Source organism: Crassostrea angulata, chromosome 7 (assembly GCF_025612915.1).
Source record: "Crassostrea angulata isolate pt1a10 chromosome 7, ASM2561291v2, whole genome shotgun sequence".
Lineage (NCBI taxonomy): Eukaryota > Metazoa > Mollusca > Bivalvia > Ostreida > Ostreidae > Magallana > Magallana angulata.
The window spans coordinates 54,889,518-54,916,798 of NC_069117.1; the positions used below are offsets into that span (position 1 = coordinate 54,889,518).

At 33.4% G+C, this 27,281-nt stretch overlaps 3 protein-coding genes across 9 annotated transcripts; 2 read left to right on the forward strand and 1 right to left on the reverse strand.

The window, feature by feature from the left end:
* Window positions 1–1,904: 1,904 nt before the first annotated feature.
* Window positions 1,905–8,299, reverse strand: LOC128156056 (frizzled-1-like). 4 transcript variants are annotated; one of them, XM_052818041.1, is made up of 4 exons: window positions 8,196–8,299; window positions 5,298–5,900; window positions 4,177–4,339; window positions 1,905–3,984 (listed from the first exon to the last, which is right to left on the reverse strand). In XM_052818041.1, exons 2-4 carry the CDS (start codon window positions 5,824–5,826, stop codon window positions 3,780–3,782), a joined length of 897 nt encoding a protein of 298 aa, XP_052674001.1. In that variant the 5' UTR covers window positions 5,827–5,900; window positions 8,196–8,299; the 3' UTR covers window positions 1,905–3,779. The 4 variants fall into 4 exon arrangements, with proteins under 4 accessions (XP_052674001.1, XP_052673999.1, XP_052673998.1 ...); XM_052818039.1 differs by having other exon boundaries at window positions 8,090–8,226; XM_052818038.1 differs by lacking the exon at window positions 8,196–8,299 and having other exon boundaries at window positions 5,298–6,025.
* On the forward strand, window positions 8,159–14,925 carry LOC128156055 (signal peptide, CUB and EGF-like domain-containing protein 1). Its single transcript, XM_052818037.1, has 6 exons — window positions 8,159–8,455; window positions 8,642–8,729; window positions 11,491–11,679; window positions 11,960–12,004; window positions 14,201–14,320; window positions 14,536–14,925. Exons 1-6 carry the CDS (start codon window positions 8,159–8,161, stop codon window positions 14,751–14,753), a joined length of 957 nt encoding a protein of 318 aa, XP_052673997.1. The 3' UTR covers window positions 14,754–14,925.
* A 5,446-nt stretch (window positions 14,926–20,371) lies between these two features.
* Window positions 20,372–27,200, forward strand: LOC128156052 (bestrophin-4-like). Of its 4 annotated transcripts, XM_052818025.1 has the most exons (13): window positions 20,372–20,620; window positions 20,822–20,956; window positions 23,444–23,610; window positions 23,759–23,913; window positions 24,001–24,078; window positions 24,160–24,312; window positions 24,400–24,480; window positions 24,581–24,732; window positions 24,823–24,963; window positions 25,055–25,699; window positions 25,988–26,020; window positions 26,210–26,491; window positions 26,784–27,200. In XM_052818025.1, exons 1-13 carry the CDS (start codon window positions 20,442–20,444, stop codon window positions 26,848–26,850), a joined length of 2,268 nt encoding a protein of 755 aa, XP_052673985.1. In that variant the 5' UTR covers window positions 20,372–20,441; the 3' UTR covers window positions 26,851–27,200. The 4 variants fall into 4 exon arrangements, with proteins under 4 accessions (XP_052673985.1, XP_052673986.1, XP_052673988.1 ...); XM_052818026.1 differs by lacking the exon at window positions 25,988–26,020 and having other exon boundaries at window positions 26,784–27,164; XM_052818028.1 differs by lacking the exons at window positions 25,988–26,020; window positions 26,784–27,200 and adding an exon at window positions 26,055–26,115 and having other exon boundaries at window positions 26,210–26,331.
* Window positions 27,201–27,281: the final 81 nt, after the last annotated feature.

Sequence of the window (27,281 nt, forward strand, 5' to 3'; positions counted from 1 at the left end):
GTTTCACTCACACGCAGATCGATCACACTACATCTATTTCTGATTTCTATGAATTTCCCACTGAATGTCTGGTTTAAAAAGTTATGGATTTTGTATTTTGTCCGTTGGAGATCTTCTATACTTAAATCATCTTCGCTAGCCAAGTGTCCGATTCGTTTTTCTTATCTGAGATGAGATGAGAAAAACGAATCGGACACTTGGCTAGCGAAGATGGGTTTAGGTTACAACTTTCATTTCTGTTTAATTCAGTTCAATTACTCAGCATCAGCTAAAGGTGCATCCATTAACGATGTTCTTGCTGTTATTGTTGTGTATTTCTACGTGCCACTTCAATTACAATAATTAAATGTTTAATAATTGACATCCTTCGTTTTATAATTTAAAAAATGATAACAGAGGTTAATGTCTCTAAAAATGAAATGTCAGATACACAAAGATGTCGAAAGCAAGTAATTGGTTATCAAAAATATTTGATATACAATTTTTTAATTCTTAAACGTTTTTATCATGTGTCCACTGTTCTTCGTTTAAAAACATTCTTTTTATTTTTTCTACCCATTTCATGGATCCTGCCCTTACATTCCCAACTCTGGAAATTTCTCGCATTTCAAACTCTTTGATCAAAAAATCAAAGATATGAAATTTTCGTGGTACGTAGATACTTAGCTGTATTGAATGAGTACGCACATAGTTTCTTAATATAGACGGAAACCCTCATTAGAATCATGTTGTGTCTTATTTAAAGTTACCATTAACGTCCCATGATGCATTTTGTGTCAGTAATCAAAATATTTCACCCTTCCAAGCAATATTGAACTATGGCGTAGAAATATATACGACTACAATAAATATCTAAATTGTTCATGTCCTTTAAAGTCTTACTATTTTCAAGGTATTTATTATTAAGTTTTTTTTTAAATACAATGAATCTGAATAGATTTCATCGAATTTATAGACTATTTTCAAGTACTTTTCAGCGGTGATGATTTGTGCTTAGGTCCAAACACTGTTTCATTCCGGCTTGCCATAGTAACTACATAGAAGAGTTGATTAAAATTAATCAACTCCCAAAAAAAGATTCACGTTCATTTCTAGCTTCACAACAAAAAGATCGATATAGAGGAATTGTCTTTATCGAAACGGTGCATACGGTTGCATACAAAGTACAAGTTTTTAATAGTTTAAAAGATTTGGCATTATAGTCAAGTTATAAGGCAAAGTTTAGCACAAAGTAATTGTGCTACAAACATTTTTATAGGATGGCAACATTTTTTTCCATTCTTAACTACAAATACATGGACCAAAAAGAATCATAGATTTGCTTCTAATATTCAATACCAATATAATTAATCAATACATGTACTAATTTAATATTCATTGATATATTAATATAATTAAATATATTAATATTAATAATATTAATATTCATTGACCTCACATATTGAGTGCAATGTCCAGATATTGAATATCATAGGTAATGACACTGAAATTGAAAGAACACTTAAAAGTCAATTATGTCTCTAATAGGTGCTTTAAATATGTGAAACGACTAATGATATTGTATTCAGTTTCTATTTCAACAGTTTTTAAAGTTGACTTAAATCACAAAGAAGAAAATCGCGTGAATTGGGATCTAGAAACGTTTGGATGCGTTTACCCATACTTTTAAGACGGCTGGGTTTAGAGTATAAATTAATATTCTTGACAGAAGAGGTTCTGTATAAGGAGATATTAACGTCGTTCTTTTGTTTGATACTTATCAAAATATGAACATTTTCCGTTTGGAGCAGCATTGAAGTGGGGTGATAATCCAATTTTCAGTATTTGAAAAGAGAAAAGGATACATGCTCTTCATAAGACACTTAAAATATACCAAATCCTGTGTAACAACTTTGTTCCGGACATAATTCAGCAAAGATTTAATAATAGTAACACGATCAAGGAATGTTTCTTGTTCAATAAGTGCAGAAACAGATTTGGAGGCCAAAGTTTATCCCAACAATTTCATCAAGTTAAAAAAATAAATTCCTAGCAAATTTTTATTGTTAACTCCTAATCCAAATTCTAACTAGTATGGTTGAAAACATGATCAAAAATATTTTCTAACCAATCCACACATTTTGTCATAATGGTATGAATCATAAAACCTATATAAAATCTACAATAAAAATTTATGGTTTGTAATCTTCAAACAAAGATCTAAATAAACCATTCCATTCATTAGGTATTAATACAGCATCATCATCACATTATGATATTTTATGTTCTGTATTATTTATCATTATGCCTCTCATATTTCTGTTTTGCTTTTGACGAATTGAAAGGATTTCTGCACACATAATAATAGATAAGGAAAGGCATGATGCCTCTGTCTACATCCCCTTTTATATCATTTTGTGCTGATTGAAATCACATGCCATGTGCATGCTTTGAAATTTACATTTGAAATCGTAATCCACTATACAGAATGTTAGCCAAAACTAAATACCCTAAACATAATATATAAATATCTAAGACGTGGAGCGTCTTTCGAATTATATGAGGACTATCACAGACCATGGATATTATATAATTCTGTACAAAAATTCAGAGCATAGATAACGTAAGTATTTTCTCCATTATATTCATTATATTTGCCCTTAATAAACCCATAGTGTAAATCTGAAAGTATGTAAATCTATATATTTTTTTATTCTAAGACTTTAATTTTCCATTCTTAAACTAAAACATCCATATGTTATCTTCTTAGATTAATATTAATAAGTGATTGGAAGCTATTTTTAAAAATTGTCTTGCTTTGACACCTTTCGTAAAACATGAGATTATCAAAAGTCCTTGAAAAATTGTAAGCTCTTTCCTTTGAAATATGCTAATAATGGCCCTTACAATAGATTTTAATGTAATTTCAGAATATTTTTTTAATCTGCAGCTATACATGTATATACTACCGGATGATCCATTATTTTTTATTGATTTAAGTTCACTAAGAAATACCATTTCATAATTGTCATTCTCCAAACAATTGAGGAGAAAGTCCTCTCAAAAAACGAAGGGTTGTTCTTGGTGTTAGCCTATGAACGGTTTAACTCGGCTAAATCGGTCCATTTCGGGACCAGGTTGATTTTTTAACGTGCCTTTGGTTGGTTGAAGAGACGATTTTACGTACTCAATGCTGAAATCCGGATTACACCGAAAAAGCCGGAGGAACGAGGCTGACAAGAATATAGGTAATGAACTAGTGAACAGGTTTCTTTATTTTCCCCAAAATGATCTAATTTGTTCACGTATCAGTTGAATCTATGTATCCTAAGTGTACTTTCAGAAGCATGCAAAACTGGCAGTCATATTCTGAGAGCCAGTTGTAGATGACGAACAGAACGTGGACTTCGATTGGTGTATCCAAGGGTAGTTCAACGGACCCAAAGAACATTGGGAAATATATTAAACTGCATTATTTTTAGAACCTCCATTTGCTGTAGATGGAAATGTTAAGTTAAATTGATATTCTGTATGTTTATTTAATATATATATCGAAAACTAGCCACATAACATTGTAAAATTTCATAAAGCAGAGCATTTAACAGATGTAGCTATATTTATAAAATTAAATATCAGAAACACAATTTGATGTTTTGCTTTTAATAACAATGAGAGAGAGAGAGAGAGAGAGAGAGAGAGAGAGTCCGTATGCTCAGATTTTTATACAATTACTGCACTTATTTGTTAAACATCACAACAGTATGTATAACAAAAGTAGAAAAGAGGTATATAAGAATTGCTCAATGATCGATGATACTTGTTATGTTTTTAGCTAGTTCTCGGATAGGCATTTTCATCCGACGTAGCATTTCGTTCATGAACATGAAAAAAGTCGTTTCCTCTCGTAATTTCCGTTCTTGCTGTACCAAGACGGCGTACTCCATTCGTCTTAAATCCTTGGGTCGAATCTTCTTACGCTGACCCATATTTGTTACATTTTTGGACCTATAACGCATAAAACTTTATATTTATTTATCATTAATTCAGTGGTGAATCTTTGAACTAATTTATACACAAAAATATGTGTAGTTACAGAAAAAAATCTTAATGCCGCATTCCTAACATTTATTAGATAATTATTGGGAAGTCAAAATCACTTAATAAGAACATTTAAAAGTAAGTATGAATTTTGTTTACACGCTTGGCTCCATGTAAGTCGTCGTTTTAGTTACTGTTCTAGATGTAGAGTTTTCAACCGCTACGGTGACTACATTCCCGTTATCCTGTGTCTGCTTAGAAATGTTGTAAGTGACTGTGCCCTGGTCTCCTTCATCTTTGTTTCTTTCGTCTGTAATGATAACTGCTTCAATGAAATACTCTTCAAAATATATAACACTCTATAATAAGATATCAGTGCGTTAGAAAAAAAACTGCTGAACAAAACAATAGTATCTTAGATATAGATCTGGTTTTACTTAGCAGCGGACAGTGCTCGAAAATCCATCAAGTGTAGGTTAATCTTTGTTGGGATCAATGATCTTCTCACTCCTTATAGTGCTACTGAACAAGGGCCTCTCCCAGTGTTTCTCGGGGAAAGTTTGTTGAAAACTTTCCTGTGAGATGCAAATTTGTTAACTTCTTTTTTATGGAACGATTTGCTACTCCCAACAAAACAACCTGTGATGTTATTTTTTCTTTAAATTTCATCTTTTTCTCGTTTGTTGTGGTATACGTAAATTTAGTGTTAATGATATCAGTAACATTCACCAAAATTCTGTTAGTAACTGTATTTTGCTAGCATTAACTTTTTTCTCAGTTTCAACTTGATTTTTTTTAATGTCGGCTTCCGTCATCCTGACAAAATGTAAACACAGCAAACGCCCAAAAATTGATGAACATAGCCTAAAAATTCAGAAACTTCTTGATACAATTGTGGAAGAGGTGACGGCCAACGTGTACATCAACAACTGACAATACGTCAATTATGAGTAATTTTTGATGTTTTTGTTCAGTGCATTTTAATGTGTTCATTAACTATTTATTTGAATTCTAATGTTCATTAGGCTTATAAGCAAATATTCAATGAACCGTTGATACAACCTGGGCCAGGAGGCAATCCAAGTTTTAGGTAAATAAATCGGCATATATCTTTACAGTGTATTGTGAAATTGACAATTGGTTTTTAGCAGGAACACTTAAATAAGTAGAAAAGGTTGAAAACATTCTTTAAAACTGTTTTAAAAAATAGTTTCAATCGATTAATGAGGTAGTTCTCTTTTATCAGTATGGACGTATATGTAAAAAATATCAATTCTTACTTCCTCTTATCCGTTTTTTTCCCCCCGTTTCAGGAATGTTATTTGTATTTTGCTGTCCATTTTCTCGTTCTTTGGGATAGGGAGTAGACTCCGTAGGTTCTCCCACACACACTCCAGATTCGGGAAATTTTTCGCATTTTAAACCTGCTGGCCACCCATTTCCAAATTTACTCATTAACATTTCGCATCCATTTCTCGCTTTATTACACAGAGAGCGACACGGAGGAATTGCTTCCTCCAAAACAGTACACACGGGCGCATACACAGTACACATGAAAAACTTCAGCTGAGGGCTGCACTGGGCTTTCACGAAGGGAAAGAACTGATGAACCTCTAGTCCGGCTTCTTCTTGTTTTTGATGGTTTAAAAGATTTGGCACAATAGTCCAGTTATAAGGCAAGTCCTTGCATAATGGAATCGAAATCGGCTCACATTTACCGTGAGATGGTAACACTCTTTGTCCATTCCCAATTACAATTACAAATGCAATGCACAAAAATAAAGACAGATTCCCTTTTAAATTTGCCATGTCAAAGTTTTCTAAATGCAGTGCATATACTCGTGATGGCAGTGTATGGGTATTGAAGACTTAATGTAATGATCCTAGAATAAAAAGAATACTGATTAGTCGTTCCTGCATCAAATAAATGCCTTAAAAAAACGATTAATATTTATATTCCTTCAAAATCTATTTAAGTTTCTAGATCGTTGAAATAGATTACTACATGTACAAACAAAACCGTATAAACTGAGATCTAGAAACTTTTGGATGCGTATACTCATATTCTTAAGAGGTCTGTATATTAAACTAACTGTACATACATGCATAATTATAATACACACAGAAAGAGAGCTCGGTGTAGTGGCATTTCAACATCATTGTTTGATACTTGAAATATGAATAATTTTAGGAGTTGCATTGAAGTGCTTTGATGACAAAATTTTCTTTACACAAATCAAGAAGAAAAAATGTGCCTTTCTAAAACAATTTACTGTACTTTTACATTTCTATGAGGTACATTTACTTGTGATCCTTGCCAAATGTACAATGTACGTTATATACCATTGACCTAGTTGTGAGTGAATAAAAAAATCTGAAAATAACTCCCATTCCACCGTGTTCTCGTTATACTTTTAACAATGTCTTTTGTAGGAGGTTTTTCATTGCATTTCAAATATTGTTTTTACGCAGATGAAATTGCATTCATTTTTCCCTAATGGAATAATTATGAATTCTACGGATACTAATGTGTAAAAAGTAGCACTTCAGTGTATATAATGAAAATATAATTTAAACTTTAAGAGGGTTCGACGGTCTCTGCAATTGAAACACTGTGTTGATCTCCTTTAAAAGAAAATCACTACATGTTTATGAAAATATAGGAAAATACTTGAGTTTTAAAAGGTAAAATATCTGGATGTTGTTTTTGTTAGTTTATACTTTATCGCTAAACAAATCATTTCTAGAAAATTAGGTAGATCTGATGGTTAATATGTTGACCATTTTGATACCTTAAAAGATGTATCGAAGTGTTAGATATACAGAGTGTGATGGCGACAATTCAGAATATGACTAGAATTTCAAAAATCTGGTAAGAAAACATCATGCCTGTTTGTACTGTTTCCTTTTTATTTTTGTCTAAGTAATATTAATACCATATAACGAACCAATTTAAAAATTTCTCTTAAAAATCTCCTTTTGGCTTTCTGAAATCAGAGTTAAACTACTTATTAAAACATTAAAACTAAGAAACATTAGCTTGTCCGTTTGTTTAGAATTTTGTTATATCTATCAAACTCGAAATAGTCCAAGGTAATTGAACTTCAAAAATATTAGGTTTATATATTTTATCTACAATCAACAATAAAGCTTTCAAAACAATTTCAACAAATGTCTTAAAGAGACAAATTAGGTTTTTAAGATTTTTAAAAATTTCGAATAGTTTTGTTAACGCCGAGTGAGTGCTTATTGGATTTTAACCCATAATTTTGAAAAACAGTAAATGTTAGTATTAGAATTTATAAAATGGATAAATGTTAATAGATTTTAACCCATAATTTTGAAAAACAATAAATGTTAGTATTAGAATTCATTTAATGGATAAATGTTAGTATTAGAATTTTTTTAATGGATAAATAAATTTATTTTTAAATGTTGTTTCTTTTACATAAACAATTCGGTTTTTGTTGACGCTTCTCACTTTGCCATTTACAATATCTGCTATTGTTACAATAATGCAATGATTTCCTGGGAAAAAATACTCTAAGTATTAGGGCTTGTGGACCTCACGCTCTTTTACCTGTTTAAAATAGGTAAATAAATAAAGAATAAAAACCAAATCAACGCCGGTAATAATTCATTGTATGGAAAAAATCTAAATATCGACAAAAATATCGGACAAACGATCATCAATCGCCAGCACTGGTTCTTTCTTGAACTTCATTTTACCTTAGACTCAAAAATACACAGAAGTTGTAAATAACATATTACGTGTTTTAAGGATTTTTAATGATATTTCTACCTACAAAATAAACCAAAAAATCCATTTACTTCCTAATAAACAAAGGATCAAATACAGAAGTTATAAAAGAATCTTTCAAATTTTCTGAATCCATTTATTCGTTTAGAAAATAATTGCATATCATGCATTATTGCAATTATATTAATTGGCCTGTTATAGAATTGTCCAATAAAGATCAATTATTCATTGAACGTTTGTTGAGTTTTTATTTGTTGACAATTTCTCAAACACCATCTAAGATAGATTATTCTTGAATCGATACAATCTTACCTGTGTATCCAGGTTCCAATATTAAATATTGGTTGCTTCTTTGGGCTCCTAAACACTCTCTCCAGCAAAATGAGAGTTTCCTGTATTATTTTTTCAGTTTTCTTACCAAATTCTGTGATTGCGAGTTGTTTAGAGCGTTTGACTCATGGCTATCGTTTAGACAACTTCACTACAGAAATTATATCCAATATTGGTGTCCACACTTGTATTAAAGAATGTCTTCTTCGTAAACCTCACTGTCAATCCATCAATTACAACATACAACATTTCCTGTGCGGACTCAACTCTAGAGAGGATGAAGACATCGAGTTGGAGGGAGTCCCGGACTACAACAGTATCTTCGCTAACGTGGTGACAGATTCGCTGGTATGGTCACTATCTGCTCTATATACATTGTTTCACATTATTTTGAAAGCTTTAGACTTGTGGTTTTCAATTATATTCATGTGGTTACAGTGTATTCGTTATACAGTGTATTCGTTAATGACCGTTTGTGAATTACATCAACTCCCCTCAGTACTTCAGTACTTTGTTTAAATATTCCTTTGACAGCAATCTCTTGGAAAGTGCAAGGAAGTAGTCTGCCAACCCCTTCATAAATGTGTCACGACCCAGTTCACTGAAGTTTGTATTTCAACAGGTATTGTCAATATATGTATTTTGCTTTCTTTCTTCATTCGATTACAATTATTTTTTTACTTTGAATCTGGCATATATATAGTCGTAAGGTTTGCAAAATTCTTACATCGAAGCTTGAGTATTTTTTTTTACGTCTTTTAATGTGTAAGCGCTATGACCGTTGATTAGGCCGAGCGCAGATATTTATGGTTTGAAACGCAGACAGTAGGACCCCCTGCTAACTTAAACCATAAAGTTGAACCAAACGTACATATATCATGATCAGTGTTCATTATAACATCATCTTTAATACGTAAACAATTTATAAATGGTCTGTCTTTGTAAATAGCTGAAGGAAAGTGTGTGATAGCATGAATTTGTTATTTCTTGTTCCAATGCTTATCCATTTAACAAGTTGATAATTTTTTTTATTTATGCTTTATCAAGTATCTAAAAGATCGGTTCCTTGCTGCTAGTGTATTTATTTTCCATCTAATGATTTGATAAGATCGACACGTGAAACTAGTCTTATATCTGATTAATTATCTGGTTTGCATAGTCAATTATTTTTATTTAAAATACTTTCCATTGAAAACTCGGGACATTGTTTTAAAAAATAGAGTAAATGGTCAATAAACATAGAAAAGCGCCACTCAGTTTAAGCATCGAATGCTTATTTTGGATGTCGTATGTCCTACATAGTTTACATTTTTGGGAGTCGATTTTAATCAACTCTCCTATGCAGTTACTCTGGCAAACCGAAAGTGAAACAGTGTTTGGACCTAAGCACAAATCATCGCCGCTGACAAGACTTAGTTCTTAAAAATAATAGAAAAATTCGATGTAACGAATGCTGAAGCATTGTTTTTCAAGGAAACTTATCTATAAACACTTTGAAAAAAGTAAGATTTTATATAATACGAACAATTTAGATATTTTTGTAGTCTCATGTGTTCCTACGCCTGAGTGTAATAAAGTCTCGTTCAACCAGACGTTCGGCTGTCTTCGTAAATCTCCGACAAGCAGAGAGGCTCTCTTGCTTGTCGGAGATTACCGGAGACAACCGAGCGTCTGGTTGAACGAGAATAGAATTCGATATCAATAGTGCTTGGATCCATACGATTTTTAGAATTGTTTCGATTCGAATACATAGTTAGAAATCTATCGTTAAATATTACACAACATGATTCATATGGGGTTTCTCGAAATTCTTGTCGGAAAAGTCTAAAAATTCATATAATAAAAAAGTGCGTCATTCAAATACAGATTAGAAACTAATTGCCATGCAAGATAAGTTGATTTTAAAATAAATGATAATCGATAAAATCAACTCCCCTCAGTACTTCAGTACTTTGATTAATGTATGTTATAAATTGGCATTGTTTTGAAGACTTGGGTGTACAGAGATCGATCATTGACTGAACAGTCTTAATCAGTGTAAATGATTAATATATTTGCTACAAAAGCAAAACAATCAGATAATATTTTGTATTATGTTCTGGTCGATATTTATCAGAGTACAAGACGTCATACTGACGTTGAAAATTAATTAGGTTTTCTACGTCTTTTGTTCAACGTCTTGTACGAGTAACGTTGTTTTTCGGTTATTCAACGTTGTCAACCATAATCAACGTATTTTTAACGTTGGTACAACGTTGTATGCCTGCTTGGATGACACAACTAGAGGTGCATTATAGGAATTGAATACCGCGCGTTTGCGCGGTATGATAATTTGTCTGCTCCACTTGGTGTGTCATAGGACCGACGACATCCGAAAACAAGCATTCAGTGCTTGTATTTATTTTTCGTACTGATGTCTATTTGAATGAAATATTTTTTATCGCGGCTATAAAACTATTATTTACGCTCTTTCAAGTCGGTGATATGACATGAACAACCATACTAACATGTTATTTAGTTAGCTTTCATGACAAAAAATATAGTCCAGAATCTTTGTGGAGAAAAATCTATTTTATTAAGGAGAAGATGTATATTAATGATTGTTTTTCAAAAGTACATATGAAATTGGTTTTGTATGGTTACGGCGAATTAACAAAGTGTATTTATAGAAAATTGAATGTCGGAGATTTCCAATGCAAACATAAGGGTAAGTATACACTGAATGTAAATGATTAGTCATTTTGTTGAACAAAATAGCGGCCAACATGGCGGCGCCAATGGACTGGAAGAAACTTTTCCAACCCATAGTATCCCTGATTCAACTTTTTCTTATAGAGACTTGTTACCATTAAGCCTCGCTTCGCCCGCCTCTCGCTGCGCTCGGTATAATGTTTAGCCAGAGAGCTTAGCTAATTTAAGAGACTGTTATTCTAGTACCCACATTTTTGTAAGATGTGAATAGATGTGGTCTTACCATTGTTGTAATCCAAATGGTAAGTGGTAACTAGTTTACAAAATAACAGTTCATCGTATGCTAAATTGATTCCTCGGTTGATTGACTTTTAATGTCTTAACATCACAAAAAGCACCAGTTGCTATCATGACAATCGTTTTAGAAGCATTAAACATTTTTCATTGATATTATATATTAATTAATGTAATGCTCACTTTGCGTCCTCTGAATACTAGTATGGGCCAGGAACCAAGAAGTACGGTTGTAAATTGAATTACATTATCATACATTGCATGGTGCTTGTAATTTTTATCCTCTATGTTACTTTTTATCAAGTAGATTTTTGGGGAGGGGTCAAGTGATGATACATGTAACAAAATTCACTTCACTTCTACAAAATCACAAATATGTCTTGCATTCATCTGTATAGCTTGTAGCAACGGAACGTATGGTAAGGATGGTCAGTGCCTGCCTTGTCCCGCGGGTCAGTACAACGATGGATCCAAGCAATGGTGTTCTTTTTGCCCTCCTGGAAGATACAATAACAAAACGGGGTCAAGTTCTTGCCGACGGTGTCCAAATGGTACTTACAATACGTTACACGGCCAGACTACCTTAGGTAAGACTTAAACCAGGTAATGTGTCAGACATTCACTTTGAGTCTTAAAAATAAATTACAACTGGCAAATTCAAAACCTGTTAGAGTTATTTTGGTATTTCATTTTTCCAGGTGATATGAAAGTGTTTGACTCAATGCAACGCTGTACACTTGGTTTACCCTATTACTTTTGAATACAGCTATAATTCTTCTGCTATTGATGCCAGTACCGTTATTGTTTTGAGCTAAGAGTACTAATGGTGATTTATATGGTATATAATAATCTATCTTTTATTTTCAGATTCTTGTGTACCGTGTTCACCTGGAACTTATCAGTCTAAATCAGGTTAGGTATAATAATTGATGCAATATCCTTACAGGCCACTCAATTATGTTTCAGTGTTACCACATATGTTTTTAACCTAACGATGAAATTTACACTCCATGGAATTAATCTTTACCAAATCACGTTACATAAGGTATTACATTCTTGTTATCATTAGATTTTATCCAGATAGCTTTATATCCGTGTTTATGAACTGAAAATAATTTTATATGGGCTTAATGTCGTTTTTATATGGGCTTTGTTCGCCTACTTTTTCTCCACATATGCCTATTTTTTCTTAATTTGGAACCATCTCCAATTTCAACCAAAAAATAATACATTTCATTCTATGTAATGGAATATTCAAATTTTCTGAATTAAAAGAGTCATCATTTTTATGAGGAGATTTGGGTGTTTTAAATGTTTAAAGCTATACACGCTATAATTTGCGTCAATTTTTAATAAAGGGGAAAATGTATGTGTTTGATTACTAATAAAAGTTACCTTTATTCTGTTAATTATAATGCTCAATTCGATAACGTAACAAATATATCAAATATTAAACAATAAAAAATATTTATTTTCCTGCCAGGAAAGTAATGCCTCCTCGTGAATATCAATCTATCACGTGATATCGACAGCTAAATTTAGCCTATCATACCAAAACTGGTGAAGGGTCAACATCTTCATAATTGTGATAGTTTCACAAAGGAAAGGATATTTTCAGTAAAGCATAAATTTGTCCGATATACGAGTACAAACAAAAGAAAAAAATACAATCCTGTGAGTAGATATGAATACTTCCTTTAAAGAAATGACGTAGACCTGTGTTTTTCCCCTATGTGCTATTTATAGATCCTATACGTGTTAATGCAGAAGTAAGGGTATCGTGAATGGCAAGCGTATTTTACTCATTATACATGTATGTATTTCAAATTAACAACTGTTAAGCATATTAAAAATCAAGTTGGATATTTAATTAGGCAAACAATAACGACCACCTAGTTCTCCGCGGACATGCGCAATGAGGTCGGTTTGCTCTTCCTTCATCAATATTCATGAAAAGGTATATTTTCCTGGCAGGAAAATAAACAATTAAAAATCTATATCTTTGTAACGAGATGGAATTCACCCTTGTAATTTACAGATTAAGGATAACTTTTATAAGTTGACAAACACATGCGTTTTCACTGTCATTCAAAATTGACGCAAATTATAGCGTGTATAGCTTTAAAGGGACTTGGACACGATTTGAGATCATAAATTTTATTTTTATTTTTTATGTATAAAATGGTTTACTGGTGCATTTTAAATGATTGACTAAAAAATTGAATGTTAAAGTCGAGTTACAAGCGAGATACAGAGGTAAGAACTGATTGATATGTAAACAAAGCTCGAGTCTTATAGCTGTTTACAAAAAATGTAATGTAGAGAATAACCATTTCTTAGACAAAATGGCATGTAAAAACCAATTTAAACTTATTCAATATCTTCATAAATACTATTATCAACAAAAGAAAAGTACATTTGATTGAAACTCACACCAATACAACACACATGTAAAAAATGACAATATTCGAGCTTTGTTTACAAAACAAAGAACTATGAACTCTGTATCTTGCTTATAACTTGATATTTTACTTTCAAATTTTGACATAGCATTATAAACTTCTTTATTCATCAGTATAAACATTGAAAATGGAAAAATAAAATTTGAAAATTTTATGTGAAATCATGTCCAAGTCCCTTTAAAGGTTTTACAGCTGTTTTAGGTGTGTTGAAATCTTCTCAAGACCAAGCTAATAAAAATATTACGAAACCTTTGCAATATATTCATGTTATATTACATGAAAGTAATTGTGATTTTGCGAAATCAATTTTTTGTCACTATTATCTAAGCATTAAGTGAATATATAGATTCAGTTATCAATGGCTTTACACTCTTTTGGATATAATTTGATTAAATTTTTGGTTCATCAAAGACTAGAACTAAAGTTACCATTGATTCATTTTATTTTATGGGCGACATTTGTATGGATAGCACTACTTTCTAAATCATTAGATCATGGGGAAATAAATTAAACATTTTATCCTTTATTTACATATCTTTAGAATCATCTGAATTTTCATAAGTACTGGTTATTGTTTGAATATACTTGTATTTTGAAATTTTAAACAAAATTGATTAAATAATCTGCTTTTTCCATTCCGGTTCAGGTCAAAGGAAATGTTTGAATTGTCCTTGGAATTCATATCAAGATCAAAAAGGCCAGGCATCCTGCAAATTATGCTCCAATCTCTCTCAATGTGTCAACGAAGAAAGAACAGAATGCCACAGTTCGTATTCAGATAACGGTGTATAATTCAATTATTTGAAATTCAAAAGTATCGTCGTTTGATATAAATTTTGGCAGATCATCAGATGTTTTAAAATTTAATTTTCCGAAAAATTAAATATAATGCTTTTATCAATCAAATCAGAATTGGTGATCTGTTGATTGTAGCTCTTCGTGATCTGTTGATTGTAGCTCTTCGTGATCTGTTGATTGTAGCTCTTCCCAAACACGTGAAACGGATGGGATATGACGGGTACAATGAGGGGGACAAAAACAAACCTCAATGCAAGAAGGCATGCCGGGAGAAACTGGACTGTGTTGGTTTCACTGTGTCTCCTGAGGACAACTCGACCTGTTACACACACACACGATTCAGACTTACGCAATCAACATCGACTAATTTCTACGAATTTCCATCTGGCTGTCATCCTTGATATGTCTAATCCAGGATAATCACAAAAAATAAAAATCTCTTTTTTCAAAAACCAAATTTCCAGTAATATTTAACCCTTTGCATATAAGCTCCCAGGGACAATGATTGTATCATAATGGGATTTTTTCGTGGATATTAAAAAGCAATCTGAACTATTTTTCTGATAAACGTTAAGGATGACGTTTACTCAGAATGAAAAAAAAATCCACTGATGATAATGAAAAACCATCTATTGTGTGTTATAGACCTTTGCTTGTATTGTTATTTTTCACTTTCAGAAAAGTAGGTCAATGACCTAGTTTTTGAGTTAATGGCCATTGAACATTTATTGAAAAATCAAGAAAAATCCCATAAAATTTTACACTACGATTGAGATTTTCTTAATTATAAAAATATTACAAATAATTAAACACTTAAAAGAAAAAGATACAGTTTACGAATGGTAGTGGCACTAAATAAGTACACAACATTAAGATTTCAGCATCAGTTTTAAAAAATAATTCAGTCCGAATTTCCTCTATCAGTTTTCAAATCCCTACCCTTTTTTGATTCAATTTTACAAAAAATTGAATGATGATAATACAAAAACATTAATGATATTGAACTACTTATATTGACCTTATTCTGTTGGCATAAAATTTATATGAGGTCAATGATCAAAATTTTGAGATATGATGTCTTTTATCGTTTTTAAGCATTTTTCAATATTATTATTATTCGTGCCATAAGATTATTTTAATGAATAAGAGAGGTAAAACCAACGGAAAATATGCAAAAGTACATAGACTTAAATATAAAATCCTAACTTTTAATATTAGACTACTGCCAAAAACCTTTTAGCAGAAAACAAAATCTGCAAAATTTAGTCCGAATTTCCTCTGTTTGGCTAAAAGTCAATTTTTGTTTCAACATAATTCCACAATAAAGTAAAACTATTAAATGTTTTGTCAATAATAATTCATTTCATAAATACCTTTTGTGTTTAGAACAAATTTTACTCATTACATTGAACTTTTTAACAATCGGAATTTGAGAACTCAAACCCTGAGTAAATAACACCCTTAAGGCTGTAAATTGTGAAATTGATACGGAATCAGGCTAGTATACAAAATGTCTAAGCTTATTGATGGCGTTACTTCCATAAATGATTTAGAGTAGAGCCGGAGTCAAATTCAAAGTGTAGAAAAAATAGTTGAACCAAATTGCAGGTTCCTAATATTACCTCTATAAACAAAAGTGATTGATGATGTTGCTTCAAATGTATTCATGCTATCCTACATTGCATCAGAGTATGACCAGATTTGAAAGGGGTCAATGTTTCTAACAAATAATAACTAAAGTCCTTTTAAAGAAATTTTGGATATTGAAAGATCTGTTAAAGTAAAATGTAAGCAATATAATTAATTTTCATTGATGGGGGTGGGAGTGGGGTGTGGACGGGTTATTTTAAATTTCATTTTACATTGAAAAATTTGAATATCAGACGAAATACTTTTACGAAGCAAATATAAGCGTAAGATTTGTGAAATGAATGTAAAATGATAGCAAGATGATGTTTCAGGGGAATCCTTAGAAGTCATTGCAATTCGTCGGACTGAGAAGGGGAGCAATTTTTACACAGAAATGAATCCTTTTGAAGAAAACAGAGATTATTATTTTATATCATTATACTTTCATGTTAAATACTGAAATCCGATTGGTTTAGACGCTGTTGGTAATTCGTTCTATTACCCTCAGCGTTAGCAACACACTTGGTAACGGGTAACACAACGAATTGTTACATGCGCATAAATTGTGCGCGTACGGTTCACCGTAGAATTCACTTCTTTTCTGTATAAAAGCAGTAAAATTTTCTTTAAAATTAAGACATTCAGTGTAAAAAAATAAATAGTGCCTGTTTGGGAGGATAACTGTTAAAATTGAACAAAAAGTTACCTTTTAATGACTACCGTCATTGTTTTCTGGTAACGATTGATAACCGTTAGAAATAAAGGGCAATATTGTAGGGGTTAACTATTACGATGTCGGCGCTGGTGATGGGTAGGATTGCTTTATTTACCCCCCAAATAGCAAGCATGTGTGAGTGCATATGTCATTTTCATTAGGATAGATATACACCATAAGAAAATGGAACTTTTTGGCAAATACTGTTAACGTTGTCTTTACCGAACCGGGAAGTCTGATGTAAAGATAGGCAAACTTAACTCTAAGTTAAAGAACAACATTTTGTTACAGCAACAGGTTGTACGAATTTATTTCACATATATTTTAAATGAATATTACTTAAGAAATTGAAACTTACGTTCTTGTTGACAAGTTAATATGACATTAGACTTCGCTGGAAATCATGAATTTAGTGGCGTGAATTCTAGACTGATTTCTCCCCTCTCCCTTATTATTTTACTAAAATGTCCTTTGCAACCAACATGAAGAATTTGAAACATCCATGTTCTGTTTAAGTTCATTGATACTCTGATAAGTGAAAATTACTTCCTTATCTATTGTGAATTGTGTGTCACTTAATAGTTTTAAAAACCCAATTATTTTCAGAAGTTAAAAAGTTCTCTATAGAAAGTTCGGTTTTTTAGCATTTTGAGCATCACAAATAGTGCACATAATTCGCTTATGGACTGTGGAAGTGTGTTAGCAGTTTACAAACCCGCCAGTTCGTAAATTTCAGATTCATTTTAAAACAAATACTACTAAAAAGTTCTTTCAATATGCTTAGACTTCAGTGTGACCGGAAATTGAATTTGGATTCTATAATAACCCTTGCTTCAAACAATATCATTTTCGAAAATACCGCATATAAAACCTCGTCGTCAGGTCTTCTTTTTATTAATTATAGAAATAGCATTTAGAAGAAAAGGCAAAGTATATATTTTAGTCATTTATGAGAAACCAAATGGTCATATAATGGAAAACTTGTTTGTTGCATCTGTGTTTTGGTCTTTTTTTCAGGAAAGGTTACTCTTGCAAAATGGATGTACATTATAAATTTCTTAGGAAGTATTTTAGATAAATTAGTTGTGACAAAAGAGGCTAGATTATTAACATTTTACTTCCTTCTTTTATATTTCCTTGATACGATGCTTCAAAAGCTGGTGTTTTATATGGTATATATTTTTAATTTTATTCTTCCGATAATGAAATAAAGTATTTTTTCCGAACAGTGTCTGATCACTCCTACATGCCATGATTAATTCCGTCATCAATTTTTGAGAATATGAGAACCGCTCGATATATTTAAATAAATTATTTTTATATCACAAGGCGTAGTAATTTAAGAGAATGTACATTAGAAGATTATGAAAATTGTTGACGTATTTTGTAGCAGAGGGTTTATGATCCCTATTGTCGTAATAATAATAACAGGTGTAAAAAAAGGTTCTGATGTAGCGAGGACCCTGACAACTTGACGGGGTCAACCGAATGGAGCATCAATTGACGTCATCCGGATTTACACATATTAAAAAGGTGTGAAACAATGCAGCCATCTAGGCCCTCAGGCAACAAGCAGACGTTGTATTGTACAGCGATATATATAATTCAAGTAAATAAATAGAAAAAAAACTTGTTTTGCATGTCCGCATGCAATCAGGTAAAACTAGAAATGAAGTGATTAAATGCTTTGCTAACATAAAGTTTCTAAGAACATACTTGGAATAAATCACCAAATGTACGCTAGTCCTGTCGCTATCTCTAACACACAGGAGGTCAACAGAAATGAACAAATGCCATATGACGTTCATAAGGTGAAGGAGTACTGAGAAATTATGCAAAATTCACAATTCAATAATTAGCATATAGGTAAATGTTTCGTCCTTCTCATTGCTGACAATGTCGCTTCCGTGCATCAATAATCCTCTCACGTGTATTGTAGCAACAACGTATCTAGGTAAGATATATGTATAGTTTTTTTAATTGAAATTTTCTATTCATAATGACATTCTAAAACGTGTTATGTCAAGCCGTTGCATCTTTGCGTTATCAAAACCACGTGGGATGGTGTCCTGACTTTGTAAGTACACATATACTGTAATTCGTCCTTTCTCTCTATAGGATAAAAGTAAATTATACTATTTTGTGCATTAGGAGCTTTTTTAACGTACAGGTGATACATCCTATAGATTAAAATATTTGGTTCGAAAATTTCACCATGTTTTTTCTCATGTTGTAAACAGGAGTTGTAAACGAGGAGTTCTTAAATTAGTAAATTCTTGACCTCGATTAGTTCCTAGTGTCACAGTTTAATTGCTAAGGAAATATGACGACGGTGGGTTTATTTAGAGGAATCTGTTTAATTGTAAACTATTCATGTATATCGCGTTTCGTTGTAACTTGCCAGTTAACACTTGTAGAACAGGCTGATAGTGGAGCTTCAAACCTCTTATCCAATACTAGTACCAAAGGTAAGAATCAATGTCCTCTTGCATGCTGTCTCTGAAATTGGTGGTGTGGGTAAGGTATACAGCAAAACAGTAAACTGTGGACTAAATTTTTGTTTGTGAGCACATGTTCAGCTTTTTATTTTACAATTTACCTTTTCAAAAATTAAAAAGCTCAAAGAATGATAGGGGAGGCGGGTGTAGAATTTTCTACACATGTTTTGTTTAGAATACTTAAAAAACTTGTGCAGACAAATTGCAAAATTGGTGGTTATGATATAACAACTGCTCCCACGCCTTGAGAGAATGGATATTAAACTTAAAAACTGTTAGAGGACTAGAGAATTCTATAAATAGCATGGGGGGAAAACAAAAATACGCATTTACCTGGATTTTAACATATTCACATTCCTTCAGACTTTCATTAATTATTATAGCTAAACACTAGATGCCCCTTGGCTTACTTACTTACATAAAGACTTACATCTATATGACGAAGGATACATCGGGGATTGTCAGTTCCAGAAAACTGTCTCATATGATAGACTTAATTTCCAATAAATCTACTGTTAGAAAGACCGTAATGTATCTTTAATTACCGATCAAATGAATGATTAGTTTAAGAGGTTATCGCATAAGGCTATTTGCATATTGTTCATACTGCCACTGATATATGAAGTCAGTACCATCTTGCAATGTCTAATTTTAAAAGAAAAAAAATATTACGTTGAGCGTTTGGCATTGCATCATACCCAACTGTGATTGTAAAAATGTTTCGATGTGAAAGAATTTTATAGATAATCAAACTGTTTCCTAAAAAACACTTTACATTTCTAGAGAATGTTTGCACAAACATGTGTACTGATGAACACTATATTAAGAACTCGTTTCTTAACATAAAAGGTTCCATAATTCACAAAAGCTTATTATATCTTTTAGATGTGTCTTTTAACAGAAATTTCGAATCTGTGATAAAACGAATATATAAATAAGATTGCAAGCATTATCATCATGGTATAACAAATCGAATATGTAGGAATAAAATGATTTACTTAAAACAATTCAGGTTTCTAAATCATAAACACCAACGTACAACGGATCTCTTCATACTTTGCATGTAAACACGTAGATTTTGAACGTCTCACAAAACACACTCTTACCCAACAAATTCACGCAACTCGTTAAATTAATCTCTCTTTTTCAAAACATGGTTTAACCTATTACATTTGTTTCAGGATCTGGGCAATAAGCCGCAAACGAGTGTATTCACCTTCAACCACGTGACCTGGTACGCAGGCAGTATGACGATCACGTACCAATTCCGGGTGGCGAACACTACCCTGGGTGGCTTTGTAAAGCTGCTGGGGATGTGGAAGGGGAGTGTGTACAAGCTGGTATACAAGGAGATGATTATCTTCGCTCTGCTGTATGCTGCCATAAGTCTGGTCTACCGGCTAGGGCTTAACGAACAACAACGATTGTATGACCTTGCTTTTCTTGCATCCAAAATCATTCATATTGCAAACTTGTAAAAATTGAAGATAAATACGTGTCTCTAAGTAATACTTTTGCAAACAAAAAAAACCCACTTTTGAAAATAACTTTGTAATTTAATGCGAAGTATTTTAAAGAAAGGTTTTAGTCCAAATAGGTGAATGTTGGTGGTTTTTGTTGCTTGCAGAATTTTTGAGAGCATAGTCCTCCATTGCAACAACTTCACCAGCTTGATACCTGTGAGCTTTGTGCTGGGATTCTACGTCACAATGGTGGTCGGCAGGTGGTGGCAACAGTTCATCAACGTGCCATGGCCCGACAGGTAAGTCCCAGTACCCCCTGACCCCCCCCCCCCTCGTTCAATCACGCAATAAACAGAAACCAGGTGACCTCAATCTGGTGTAAACAAATCAGCAGCCAGCAAAAGGAGATTAATTGGCCCTGGATGCAGTTTTATGGCCGTTATATGAAATATGGGGAGCGAATGTATAAAAATAAAAAATGGGACTACTAAGAAATGTGTACACCATAACAACAATGATTTGACGTTTGCTTTAGAATCGTTAAATGTGTAGCTATGTTTACTTCACCTAGAGAAGGATAAAAACTGTTTGTAGTTATCATTTCCTTCTTGCTTGTTGCTATGCAATCTATATTAAAGCAAAAAAAATTGAATTCCATAAACTGAAAATTTACGTCGGGACTATTGAAAGATTCTCGAGAAGACATAAAACATAAAATATTGTGTCGTTACATTTTTTTTAACAGTAATTCATGACCTTGTAAGGTAACCTACAGTATGTGCTGTAATATTCTACATATTGTATGATAACTTACAATCTGTAACACTCTATTTATTGCAAGGTAACTTAAGTCTGTGCTATATACTCTATTTATTGTAAGATAGCTTACAATCAGTGCAATATTACTTTTGTTTTGTCAGATAACTTACAGTCTCTTACACGGTACTCTGTATATTGTAAGGTTGCTTACAGTCTGTGCTATGATACTTTACATATTGTAAGATTATTTACAATCTTTGCTATAATACTCTATATATTGTAAGATAACTTACGTCTGTGCTATGACACTCTATTTATTGTAAGGTAACTTAAGTTTGTGCTATGATACTCTATACATGTATATTGTAAGAAAGCTTACAGTCTGTGCTATGATAATCTATTTATTGTAAGATAACTTATAGTCTGTGCTATGATACTCTTTAGTTTGTAAGATAACATTTAGTCTGTGCTATGATACTCTTTATATTGTAAAAAAAACTTATAGTCTGTGCTATGATACTCTTTATATTGTAAGATAGCTTACAATCTGTGCTATGATACTCATTATTTTGTAAGATAACTTATAGTCTGTGCTATGGTACTCTATATATTGTAAGATAACTAATAGTCTGTGCTATAATACTCTTTACATTGTAAGATAACTTATAGTCTGTGCTATGATACTCTTTATATTGTGAGATAACTTATAGTCTGTGCTATGATACTCTTTATATTGTTATATAACTTATAGTACGTGCTATGATACTCTATTTATTGTAAGATAACACTCTATTTATTGTAAGATAACTTATAGTCTGTGATATGATACTCTATTTATTGTTAGATAACTTATAGTCTGTGCTATGGTACTCTTTATATTGTAAGATAACTTATAGTCTGTGCTATGATACTCTTTATATTGTAAGATAACTTATAGTCTGTGCTATGATACTCTTTATATTGTAAGATAACTTATAGCCTTTGCTATAATACTCAATATATTGTAAGATAGCTTATAGTCTATGCTATGACACTCTATATATTGTAAGATAACTTATAGTCTATTCTGTGATACTTCGTTTACACTATGTTTTTGTCACATTTGGATTTTGAGTTGTGAATTGGTCTCTGTGTTTGCCACCATGCACTAAGTCTATCAACACCGTGTTTATGTTAGATTCCGTTTAGAGTAATGACCTCCTAGATAGTTAGCGGTCAGTGCCATTTTAATAGATGATATCCTAGTATGTTATTGATACATTTGGTACCTTATCTATTTCTAAAAAAAAAAAAGGTTTTTAGAAATCCAAGACAGTTTCTACCCATTAACTATTCTAGAAGGAATATTGGAAAGATTTAACAAAAGAAAGTCAATATAATTTACATTGCTTTAAGGTACATTTCAAGTCATTTCATTATATTAGATGTGATATGTTATTGTTGCACTCGGTATTTTAAACAAAAAATTGGTTTGAGAAGTCCAAGACAGTTTCACCTCATTAACAAAAGAAGAAAAATTTGAAAGATTTTACAAAAGAATGTATTAAAATGTATTTCATCTTGATATGAACTACATTTCAAGTCATTCAAATCAGCCCTCTGATATACATGTAGAAGTTTACCTGTACTTATACTACCTGTGTATACATGTACTTTCATATTGGCCATGAACTTCTTATCAACTATATGTATTCAGATTTCTGTAGAGAAAGAAGACTGGTCTTACGACTTATTGATTTATTCATGATCCTAATATTGCAAATATAAAACATAGCGCTAATAACAGGATTGCAATCATCATAAACCTTGCAGCCCCCACCCTGCCAAAATTTCAACGAAAAGAACAAAATTTCATATGCTTTCCAGTTATTGATAAAAAAAAATGTTTAACCGTACTCAAAATGACCGGACATATCAATCTTATTTAGGCGTTTGTTTCAGAGAAAAACTCCTCATACATCGATGAAATACCGTTTGTCAATTAACAACTATTTATGTATTCCTTTTCTTGATTTTTTGGTCAACAGGACCCTGTACCTGATGTGCTGCTACCTCCAAGGGAAGGAGGAGAAGCCCCGGATAATCCGTAGGACAGTGGCCCGCTACATGATGTTTGGCCTCATTCTGATATGTCGTTCCATCAGCGTGGCTGTTGTGAAGAGGTTTCCCACCCTGGACCACATAGTCGAGGCAGGTAATCCCTTTCAAGAAAATTACATGCTTCACGCATGCGCAGCTCTTCATTTCACTGTTATTTAGACCTTGTAATGTTCCTTTCTTAAAATTTATTACATTATTAAATTGTTTTGTTATAAAATGAACTTCTCATTTTACATATATAGGGTTCATTACAAGTGAGGAGGCCCTGTTGTATGAAAAGGTGGACTGTAAATATAACAAGTTCTGGGTACCGCTCATGTGGGCAAACGCGGTGCTGGCCCATGCCAGGAAGGAAGGCCACATCAAAACTGACTGGGGACTACGAATGGTCATCGAGGTAACGAACAAGTTGTCCCGATTAGTCTTTTAAAAGCAGTTTTAGAGTTTATGTTGATAATCTTCTGGTCTGATGTATTATATGCAGGCGATAGCTGATTTCCGGGATCGATGCTCGCTGTGTTTTGTATACGACTGGATAACCATACCACTGGTTTACACCCAGGTAAATAAAGTCGCGTGCTCTCTTGTACTGATGGCGAGTCCTCGATCGTTCGTTGTTTTACAAAGTATTGTACATGTTTAGGTTGTGACTCTTGCAGTCCATAGCTTCTTCCTGACCTGTTTGATAGCTCGCCAATTTCTGGATCCCGCCAAAGGTTATGCCAACTATGAGTACGATATGTATGTACCAATCTTCACGCTGCTGGAGTTCTTTTTCTACATGGGTTGGTTGAAGGTAAACTCGTTTTGTAAGCAGAATGAATCCATCACATTCTTGGCCCATATTTGTTCAATTCCTGACAATTTTACTTTTTTTCTGAAGGTTGCAGAACAGTTAATCAACCCTTTTGGGGAAGATGACGATGACTATGATATCAACTGGCTCTTGGATAGGCATTGGGCAGTAAGTTGCCATCTTCTGTTTATTGATTGGTGTTTTATTTCTTACATAAAGTATAACATGCACATTAACCGTTGATGAACCACTCTTCCGTTGATACAAGGTGGCCGTCACGCTCATCGATGAGATGTGTGGCGATTTCCCGCCATTAATCAAAGACCCTACGTTCGATGAAGGAGTCACAGACTTGCCCTATACAAATGCTTCTTTGGGATCCAAAAAGCCAATGTTCTTGGGCTCAACATACAATTTAACGTAAGTTCTTAATTCTTCAGCGTTATCACTGTGTTTAATGGTTGCACGACAGTTCCTAAACTTTAGTCCTTGTTTGTGTGTATTGTATAGGTCCCCTACTCTCCAGGACCAGCGAATCGTCCATCCCGACGAAATGGTGGACTACAACGAAAACCGATCTGTATTCAATCACACGGGCAACAGCTTCGCGGGGTCCATGCTCAGTCTAATAACAGGAAGAGCGTCCTACTCGTAGGTGTTTTCAATTCTTAGCATTGCTTTTACTAGTCTTAGATTTACATAAAACCCAGAACGTAGCATCTCCTCATCTGTTCTGTTTCAGTCAATCTAATCACGGTGATCAGCTGAGCGTGCCCTCTGAGCGGTACACTACCCAGCTCAACCAACACATGGACCACCTCCATTACCCCGGTCAGACGGCCGGTCAGACCAAGACACGCAACCATTCAGTGATAGGAACGGTTAAACCAAAGAGGAAGATTTCGTTCGAGGTGACAGCTGACGCGCGGCTGGGTTCAGCGTGGGCGTCGGACACCCGTCTTGACACTGTTAACCAGGATTGGGAGGCAAGATCACGTGCCAACACGACCGGAAACGAACCGCCAGACATCCCTGTAGAGAAGAACGCCAGGAAACGGAAGAGAAGCTTCCCACTGAGCTTCCTGTTTAGGTTAGCGGATTCCAGAAAAAATTCCTCTGGATCCCTTGGTTCTGCAAAAACGGTTAAATCACGTGACGGTAACGAAGGCGAACACGATGCGACGCCTGAGTATGTCCCTCTACGAAGGGCAACAACCACAGGTCCAATGATAAGGACGGCTGGAGACAGGCTGGACAAGAGGAGAAAGAAGAGTGCGCCATTGTCGTTATTTAGGAGTCAATATGACAACGATATTGTGGAAAACAAGTCCACGGATTCACTTCCTTCCAAACTAGACAGTCCAGCTTCCAGACACAAAGCCACGAGGTACAATGGGTGAAACACCTTTTTCTAGTTTTTGCTCGCATCAACAATATGTCTTATTTTTGAATTATTCATCCGTCATTCCATGTATCTATTAATGGCTACAATTTAGTGATTAGCGAAAAATAAATTTGTAACTGTAAAATTGTTTAAATGTGGCAATCGGGGAAAATCATTGTTCATAATATACTCTTCTTTAGCCACCATTGGCGCCTTGTTAAAGGGTAATTACGACTATATTTTCTTAGCTTTCACAATCTAACACTGCATTTACTAACACGCTTTTACCAGATTACGTAGGAGAATGTCTTTGGACAGCAAATTGTGAGTAGAAATGGATGATCATTTTCTTTTTCAGAGGATCTGCTTCAGGACAGTTCATTTGGTGGTGGTTTTTCAATAAATGTTGGTGACAGATTGTAGGTCTTGATACACTTTTTTATAATGCTTTTAACAATAGATTATTTGATAAATTGCGATCAACTGTACTAAATCCACTATCCATTGTAACAGGTTTACGATTGAACAAGTTCCAGACGACATCCCCTTAGACGAGGAGTTAACCTTGATCCATCATAGGAATGCCCAAAAAATCAAGGAATCGATGAGCGGAAAGAATATTTCCCGCGCACCTAACTTATCCGCTATTGAGGAGGGTGGAACTATCACCAGCATCACGCAGATTTTACCGGAAGATGATACGCCTCCGACTCCAGATGTTATAGTGGAAGTTCCAGAGGAGGGTGTGTTCAGTGAGGGTGATGAGGAGACATCAGAGGAGAAGGAGCACACTGGGTAAGGGACAACCCATACACTAAATCATGTCCACCCAAAATCATGGCCACACTAAATCATGTCCACACTGAACCAACCCATACACTAAACCATGTCCACACTAAACCATGTCCATACTGAGCCATGGTCACTTAAAAAAGTTATGCTACCCCCCATCATTCCACCTATCTGAACTTTTTTTGCAAGAGTAAGATCCTAAAAATGTTGCGTTTGGAATGGTTGGGGGGATTTAAGAAGTCTTATAGTGAGTTTGATTTTTTTTTTATCATTTTTCTTCTCATCTTTTTAACAGGAGAGATGAGGAAAGCAGACCACTTCTGGATAGACCTATTCCAACCATAGTGATCGAGGAATGGTGACTTTAGTGCAATATATATTTATTTTTATAACTTCATATACACGATTCTGCAACAACCACGGTTTGTCCAGCTTGATGGTGATTTCAAGGATCACAATTCCCCATATTATATGATCCGTCTGAAATTAGGAACCTTTAATTATTGATTACTTTGTTGAATCATTTGGTGTTCAGAGGAAGTTACACACATATGGAGGAAGTATTTTGTTCCTCACTGCTGAATAAATTTACACTAGTTTTTATGAAAAGATAAACACTTATGTTCTGTGTTCTTTTATCTACAATGGATTCATTTCTACTAAATGGAGTTCTAGCTTTCTGATTGCTGTGTGTCTGCTACTTAGTGTTATGACTGTTAAGACTGCTAAAGCGTACAATTGATAAATATATTTAGTTCATTCATGGAACTATGTAAAATATACAGCTGGTGCA